Source organism: Colossoma macropomum, unplaced genomic scaffold (assembly GCF_904425465.1).
Source record: "Colossoma macropomum unplaced genomic scaffold, Colossoma_macropomum, whole genome shotgun sequence".
In the NCBI taxonomy this organism is placed as follows: Eukaryota; Metazoa; Chordata; class Actinopteri; order Characiformes; family Serrasalmidae; genus Colossoma; species Colossoma macropomum.
This window is the reverse complement of record NW_023494800.1, coordinates 4,496,201-4,505,172: the sequence shown is the minus strand read 5'-3', so window position 1 is coordinate 4,505,172 and position 8,972 is coordinate 4,496,201. Positions and strand designations below refer to the sequence as shown.

Sequence of the window (8,972 nt, the reverse complement as noted above, 5' to 3'; positions counted from 1 at the left end):
GATTCAATGAATAAATGAACTCTTGCCAATTAACCTACAAAGAAAATAAATAAATAAAAATACATTTATAAACAATCGAACACTGACAAACAAACAGATGACGGTGTGTCGATGCCTTAGCCTGTTGCACCTGCTCCAACCCAGAGTGTCCTCCTTGTTTCCGTGGCGACTCAAGGGTTAGAGCTGAAGGGTAAGAGGTCGGGGTCACATGAGGACGTTGGCGCGGGTGTCCGGGAGTCGCAGTCCGACGAGGCCGCCGCAGACCAGCACGCTTGAAGCCAGCAGGATGGGGATGGCTTTAGTGATGCCCACCAATGAGCCGAAAATCAGATTACCCAACACGGCGGCCAGCTTGCACATAGCATTACAGAACCCGAAACCAGTGCCCCTACAAACAACAGACAAACACAGAGGACAGAACAAGATCAAAGCTTAAACTGGATTCTGAATCAGAGGGCATGTGCTTGTGCTTGGGTTGGTACGCCTGTTGGCCTGGATGAGTGTGTGTGTTATGAGGTTTTTCCACCAGACAGTGCGGTACGGTTACAAATACATGATCATGAGTTGCAGTTTCCACTGTGAAGTGAACCGCACCATAATGATTTTAGTTAGCCTTCTTGCTGGGCAACCAAGCGTGCCAGGCTGGAACATATGGGTGGAGCTAAAAATAGTGGCCACTGGTCAACTGCCATCGCCACAAAAACGTCATACAATGTCACTCAGATGATTGCTGGCTAGCCAGAATTTGTTGAGGCAATAGCTCTGGCATCACAGTGCTTTGTATAGTACACAAAAATAAGTGGGACTCTACAGGAGCTACAGGTGATGGGTTTCTACAAGTGTTCATCATCACTGTTGGAACAATTAGAGATGCACCAATACCACTTTTTCCCCTGCCTTAGTATTGGCCGATACTGAGTACCGATACCGATTCTAACTCATATGTAAGTCCTGATATTTATACAGTTACACTTTCTAAATAGTTTATTTTAGTAAAATCTCTGTTCTGCCTCACAAATTAAACACAGTCAACTTGGCTAGACGCCATTTACTTGTTGGATTATATTCATTAAATGCTTAAGAAAACTTATTTTCGTTTATTTACTGCGTCTATTTTGTATTTAGTATTATATAATTAGTAATAAGAAGCATGTATAACAAATTAAATAAATGTAAAATATCTTTATTGTGCAGAACAGTTAAAAACAGAGCTGAACAGTGAACAGATAAACCTGTGGTGTTTACACATCAGCACAGCAGCTTCTCTGGCTCAAAAATGGAGCTGAATGTTTTTTTACATACAAATTTCTCGAGTCGTTTGTCTCAGACGTGCGTCTTGTTCACTCGCGCTGCGTCTCTGAGCATCAGTTCAGTAAATATCACTGTCGTTCACGCTGTCAGTATCAGCGACTTTCAGTGTTTTTCTGGCTTTTTTGAAGTGACGGGCCACAAGACCCCGCTGCTGAGTGATACAGCTGACCACCGGAGGCGCACTGCAGGCAGGGCTAGTGGACACACAGGCCTGGCTAGCAGGCTGCTACACTAAAGGCTAAATTGAGGATAAATGCTATCATTATGTATGTCTGTCTGTCCGCCCTGCGATGGACTGGCAACCTGTCCAGGGTGTATCCTGCCTTCCGCCCAATGACAGCTGGGATAGGCTCCAGCACCCCACCGCGACCCAGAAGGATAAGCGGTTTAGATGATGTGTGTATGTATGTATGCTATCATTACGCCGTTATTCCCACAATAACACTGCCATGTATGTTCACGTCAGAAGTTGCTTCGTGGTATCGGTCATATATATCAGTATCCCCATCACTGATGTCAACACTACGTTTAAGTGTCAGTATCGATGCTGATACTGATTCAGTATCGGTGCAACACTAGGAACAACACCTTGTATCTCCATAATCTGAATGTAATCTGACATAATCTGAAAACACCAGCTGCCTTTAAATTGTGTGAAACTTTAATGACAAATGGACAAATAGAAATATTTCAAAATGACCTGGAATAAAATCTCTTAAGGATGTTTTTTCCTTCTCCTGTAAAGTTACCATTTTAGAGATACAAGGTTTTGTTCTGACAGTGACGATATGTTTGTGTGTTGGCATGTACCTCCTGTCAGTGGGATACAGCTCTGCCGTGACCACGTCCAGTGAGTTCCAGGCAGATATACTCAGGCCGTTATAAAGGCAGAGCATGGCGATCATCATCGACTCACTGGTGCCGAACCACAGGAAGAAACAACTGATACCGGACAACACCATGGAACCCCCTAAACAAACAACAACAAACAATAACCTCACAGACGGTCTGATATATAGTGGGGTCATTTAGAAGGTGATTATAGAAGAATAAATGAATCAGGTCCAATATAGCATTGCTCAAAGCAGTGGTTCTCAATCCTAGTCCTGGACCACCACTGCCCAGCACTGGAGCTATGAGGCTAACGTGGCTAATAAGTACTTGTCTCAAACCCTGTCAAAATAGACGTATGACATGCTGTTATCTATAAAATAGTTCAAAACAGTCTTGAAGCCGGAGTGTTCCACACTTTCGTCCATTTTAACAGATTACCGTATGTCATACTGTGTCAAAGGAAGGGTAAATTGCCTAAAAATTGAACTATTTCTTTAATTACCTAAAAATACAGATCAGAATATGTTTCGTTATAATCACATTGTGCCCCACCCAGCATCGACAGGACTGATCAGCTTACCCAACATGCTCAAGCGCCCAACTTTGTCCATGAGGAGCGCGGAGACTATGTTGCCCGGCAACACGGCCAGGGTCCCCAGGAAGTTGATGAAGTAGACCCAGTAGGCGCTGTAGTCATCATCGAACGTGATCTGACAGCCCGTTTTATTGTGAGCGAATGTGCTGTTGATCACTGACGAACCGATGAATTTTGAGTCGTCAATATCTGTGTGAGAGGCAGGAGTGTTAGGATTATTGACACTACCTCACTGTAAAAATCATTCCAGTGCACTGGAACTTTTGTTCCCAGAAGGTTCCCACAATGCACTGTGAAAAAGAGTGAGCATCAACTGTTCACTATGCTCTCTGACTGGATATACAGCATCACACCTTCAGCTTGACCTTCGGAAAGTTTTAAAATGGAGGACGATAGCTTTTCACCTGGAAAAAATTTGGGTGGTGGGTCATTCTCAGCACTGCAGTAACACTGACGTGGTGGTGGTGTGTTAGTGTGTGTTGCCCTATTCTGAGTGGATCAGACACAGCAGTGCTGCTGGAGTTTTTAAACACCTCAGTGTCACTGCTGGACTGAGAATAGTCCACCAACCAAAAATATCCAGCCAACAGCGTCCTGTGGGCAGCGTCCTGTGACCACTAATGAAGGACTAGAGGATGACCAACACAAACTGTGCAGCAGCAGATGAGCTGTCGTCTCTGACTTTACATCTACAAGGTGGACCGACAAGGTAGGAGTGTCTAATAGAGTGGACAGTGAGTGGACACAGTGTTTAAAAACTCCAGCAGCGCTGCTGTGTCTGATCCACTCAGACCAGCACAACACACACTAACACACCACCACCACGTCAGTGTTACTGCAGTGCTGAGAATGATCCACCACCCAAATAGTCCCTGCTCTGTGAGGGTCCATGGGGGTCCTGACCACTGAAGAACAGGGTAAAAGGGGTCTAACAAAGTATGCAGAGAAACAGATGGACTATGGACAATGAGTGTAGAAACAAGGAGGTGGTCATAATGTTATGCCTGATCGGTGTATTTTTCTACCAACAGTAAGAGTTTTGATCTAGAAAGACACTTTTTCACAGTTTATCATTCATTTTCAGTTTTTTAACGACTGCTCATAGCAGCCTGTTAGCTACTTAGCTAGCAAACCAGTTACATTCCTGGTTTAACTTTACTTGTATGTTTTTGATTTTTAATATACGCCACTAAATAATACCACAGGCTATATTTATCATAATAACACAAAAAACAAGCTATTTCTCACAAGTATTGCACTTTATTTGTTCATTTATGAACAAAGCATAACATTAATGTAGCCTGACCTGCTAACCTTGCTAACAGGCTATACCTGACAGGCTAATAAGCGCCCTTCAGAACTAGATTTCAAGTTTAAATCTGTACAGAACAGATCAGATATAATGTAACCGGAACGTTAACGTCTATTCAGGTGCCAGTTGACTGTGTTTTAGCCACAGAAGCTATGAATTGCTTAGGGGAACCATGATTAGCTTGACGCTAGCGATGCTAACGGAATTAGCATTTATGCTAGCGGTGTTAATCAAAGAAAAAAGGCTTAACTGCATTAAACAATGCTGTGTGTGTGACGGACACATGGCTGTATCTGTTCTCAGTGTCAATAAGGGGAGAACCTTAATGAAGCGACTGGAATATTCCATCTTAAAGATCTCAGTATAGCTGAAGCTCAACACTGTACACTCTTTAAAAGATGGTGCTTCAAGGGCTCTTTAGTAAAGAAAATGGTTCTATATGCTGGCACCCAGGTGGTGGAACTCCCACTGGCTGTCCGTACAGCAGAGTCTCTGGTGGTCTTCAAACGCAGACTGAAGACCGTCTCTTTATACAGCACTTAAATGGGCACTGAATTAAGTATTGATTGTAATGTATTGTACTGCACTTATGTATTGTATTGTATTGCACTGCTCTGTGTTTAACTCTGTTCCTTTTCCTCTGGGTATCAATAATGACTTTCTGATTCTAGCAGTTTCTGAACTCAGACTGGCTTTCTCTCTAACCTATTGGTAACCGGCGAAGATACTTTCTCTAGATAGACAAAGCACTTTTTGTAAGTCGCTCTGGATAAGAGCGTCTGCTAAATGCTGTAAATGTAATATGTAAATGTAGAACCATGAGCACTCAGACAAGCATTTGCATGATTAAAGTGTTCCTTGCATCATGAAAGGGTTCTTCTGTTTGATGGAAAATGTGCATTTATATGCGATAGATGGTTCTATATAGAACCTTTTTGAAAAGGGTTCTTTATAGCAACCAGATGGGTTCTTCTATTCTGTTACAAGCTTGACACTGTAACAATAAAAGAACACTTTCAAGTGCTATATAGAACCATCTACAGCACATTCTCCATCAGTCTGAAGAACCATTTAATGATGCAAAGTGTTAGTTGAGTGTTGATGGGTCTATATAGAACCATTTTCTTTAATAAAGAACCCATGTGTAGATGAGTAGTCAGTGTTGCTGTTACTGTGTTGTTTGTACTGTTTTCGTGTCCCTGTCATACGCAATTGAGTCTTTAGTGTCCCAATGTTCCCACATCCAGGAAACCAGCCAGTGCACGAATTCGTATATGTACTGACTCACTACATATGAAACTAGTGAGCGAACTGAGACACAGCCTGAATCACTGACTGACTGACTGTCTGACTGGCACCCATTGTTGTAATTTGCATGCACAAACGTGGCTCAAGACAAACAGTAGGTGGAGCTATACAGCATTAAATGAAGTGAGATTGTCACCGGCACATACTCATACCCCAAATGTAGGACTGCCATACAAACAATGACAGAAAGCAAGCAAGACATTTATTAAAACAAAGATTAAAATGAAAAAGTCTTATTATTATCATCAAACCTGTAACATGCCGCCAGCAAAACTAGGTTTGCCTTATCTTGTTTCTCCACAGAGATTTTTTTCTTTGAGTACTTAAACCACAACTTTCACCTCGTTTTAAAGGAGACGGTGTTGCTTGGAGAAACGCAGCCATGGCTGCAGAATCAGCCGACCCATTTGAGGAAGTGGAGCAGGTTTCAAACAGAAATCAGTCATTTTGTTTTATTGAATCAAATAAAGTTTTGTTTCTTTTATGCTTTTTGGTGAACCAGATAGATGCTGTGATGCTGATCACAGAAATGACATGAAATTTTTTGAGAAATGTCCCAGTCTGTGATGATTATTGTTTTAATGCTAAATTCCTGTGCATGAAAGCTTTCCTGTCACCACTGGTCCAAAAAAGTATATTTGACTGGTCAAGCCAATTAAAGACATAACAGAGACTTGTTTTGTTAAAATTGTTCACAAATGTTCTTTCTTAGCTCTTGCACTGCACACAATGTGTATGTCGCTAAAGACATAATCACGCATAATATATTTGTGTTCAGCCAAATATATTTTTGTATAATAACTCTCTATTGCCCCCTTATGGCCACAACAGGCATTACTCTGTATGGTTTCCTTCAAACAGAGACTTGAGATTTTTCTTCTTTGCTCTGATGTGTTTGCACTACCAGCAGAACTATTAAACACAACTCTCTCTCTCTCTCTCTCTCTCTCTCTCTCTCTCTCTCTCTCTCTCTCTCTCACTATTAGTATAGAAAATGCACTGAGGCAGGCACATAGCCTACATGTCCCATGAGGCCTTGCAAGCACACTGTCTCAGGCTAAGGCCAGCATTTATTTTGCTGAATGCTACTGTTTGTTCAGAACTGCAATCTTAGTCAGCTTGACCCGACAGCGGCCTCGTCCTAAACTGCCCTCTCCCTCTATCGTGCAGCTAAATGTGTAAACACAACATTTGCTTTCCCTTCCTTTCCTGACCCTCCAGCCACAGAGCTCCACTACTGCTTTTTGTCTAAGGTAAACAAAGTCTCTTCTCTTCTTGTCCTTTACTCTTATCTTTTCTCTTCTCTTCTCCCTTTCTCTCTTCTGTCTTTTTCTATTCTCTTCTCTTCTCCTCTACTTGCTCTTCTCTTCTCCTCTACTTGGTCATCTCTTCTCTTCTCTTCTCTTCTCTTCTCTTCTCTTCTCTTCTCTTCTCTTCTCTTCTCCTCTACTTGCTCTTCTCCTCTCTTCTCTTCTCTTCTCTTCTCCTCTACTTTCTCTTCTCTTCTCTTCTCTTCTCTTCTCTTCTCTTCTCCTCTATTTGCTCTTCTCTTCTCTTCTCTTCTCTTCTCCTCTCTTGTCCTTTCTCGGCCTTACTCTTATCTTTTCTCCACTCTTCTCCCTTTCTCTCTTCTGTCTTTTTCTCTTCTCTTCTCCTCCACTTGCTCTTCTTTTCTCCTCTACTTGCTCATTTCTTCTCTTCTCTTGTCCTTTTATCTTTTCCCCTCTCTTCTCCCTTTCTCTCTTCTGTCTTTTTCTATTCTCTTCTCTTCTCCTCCACTTGCTCTTCTCTTCTCCTCTACTTGCTCATTTCTTCTCTTCTCTTGTGCTTTTATCTTTTCTTCTCTCTTCTCCCTTTCTCTCTTCTGTCTTTTTCTCTTCTCTTCTCTTCTCTTCTCTTCTCTTCTCTTCTATTGTCCTTTCTTGTCCTTCACTCTTATCTTTTCTCCTCTCTTCTCCCCTTCTCTCTTCTGTCTTTTTCTCTTCTCTTCCCCTCTACTTGCTCATTTCTTCTCTTCTCTTCTCTTCTCTTCTCTTCTCTTCTCTTCTCTTCTCTTCTCTTCTCACAACCGGTTTTAGCTGCCTGTGACCTCTTTATCTCCTGCCCCTCATCTCTTCCCCCCTTCTCTCTGTCACTCTTTCTCTGCTCTTCTATTTCACATTATACATTTGCTTGTGACAAACAGAGAGACAGAAATAGAGAGACAGAGAGAGACAGAGTGAGACAGAGAGTGAGATATGCTGTAAATGTAATGGTGTCTGTAGAGGGAGTCTCAGGGGTAATTGAGTTTGTGTGAGGTAATGGCTGCTGCTTCCTTATATGAATAAGTGTCTCCGTGTGAAAGAGGAAATAAATCTTCCTGTAGAAGGTGGAATTGCATCCAGTAAGATCTTCTCAGCCTGAGAAAGGCTGGAAATCATGCAGCACTCGCTGAATATATTACCCACGGTCTCTTTCCAGGTAATGCAAAGTACGATTTTTTTAAAGGTGATGCTTGTTCCTGTGGGCAAGACACTTTGTACACTGAGTGTCCAGTTAATTAGGGACATTTGCACAGGCTACACTTTGTGTTTTTTCCCCCAATATATGTTAAATTCAGCAAATAAACAGTAATTGTGTATTACAGTGTGCAGAAGTGTGTTCTCTGTAGAGGATGTGTTAAATTCACAATTCACACAAAATTCACACTTAGAAAATCAACAAAATCATGGCATTTGATTGGGGCGCCCAAACTTTTGCACACGACTGTATGCCGCTCTTTCTCTCTTTCTCTATCTCTGTCTTTTTCTGCTCTCCCCCTCCCCCAAACGCACCTGTATTGTAGAAGAAGGTGTCTATGATGGTGCAGTTTTTGAAGAAGGAGCCGAGCGAAGTGACGTCCTCAAAGTAACAGTTCTGGAAGGTGGAGTCTTTAAAGGTGACCGATTTAAACTTCATACCGACAAACCTGCCAGGAAAAAACGAAATAGGTGTTCATTTCCATTAAAGAGTGACAGTCAGTAGAATCAGACACTTTAAACCAGCGGTGTCAAACTCCACTAAAAGGGCCATATTAAAAAATCTCGGCTAATCTGTGGGCCAGCTGTGCTTCTATTTCATTTTTACCTAACATTTTGCCCTGACCTGAACGGACCAATGTTTATTCAAAATATGCCACAACTGCAACAGCAAAACAGGCATTGAATACTCATTCAAAAATAATTTGAAATTAAAATAGTTAATAAAATTAATAATACATTTGTTTGAACTAGACACCAGGCATCTTTTGTTGTGTGACAGCTGGCCCACAGGTTGTTGTTTGGGGAAGGAGGTCAGACGCACACTATGTTGCAGTGCATGTTGGAGACTGTAATGCATTTCAGGGTGAAACACGTTAATAAGTATAGAAAATTAAAATAATTCTGTGGGCTGAATATGACTGTGTCACGGGCCTGACTTGTGTTTGACACATGGGCTTTAAACTGAGTGCAAAACCGGACAAATCTTAAGGTGATACTACATGGGGTTACGGTGGTGGTGATAGGAACCAGGGGTCACAATGTCTACAATGCAAATATAATCATTTTATTTACTATCCAAAACCTCCAGTGAACCTACACGAGTCTTCCGAAT

At 41.9% G+C, this 8,972-nt stretch overlaps 1 protein-coding gene across 1 annotated transcript in view; it reads right to left on the bottom strand.

The window, feature by feature from the left end:
- Positions 1 to 203: 203 nt before the first annotated feature.
- The window catches only part of LOC118820638 (synaptic vesicle glycoprotein 2C-like), a 66,990-nt gene continuing 58,221 nt past the window's right edge, over positions 204 to 8,972 (bottom strand). The window contains exons 10-13 of the mRNA XM_036589025.1: positions 8,174 to 8,307; positions 2,726 to 2,929; positions 2,122 to 2,281; positions 204 to 388 (exon numbers count right to left, since the gene is read on the bottom strand). Of these exons, the coding sequence (XP_036444918.1) occupies positions 205 to 388; positions 2,122 to 2,281; positions 2,726 to 2,929; positions 8,174 to 8,307 (682 nt within the window). The 3' untranslated portion in view covers position 204. The remainder of the gene's footprint in view (positions 389 to 2,121; positions 2,282 to 2,725; positions 2,930 to 8,173; positions 8,308 to 8,972) is intronic.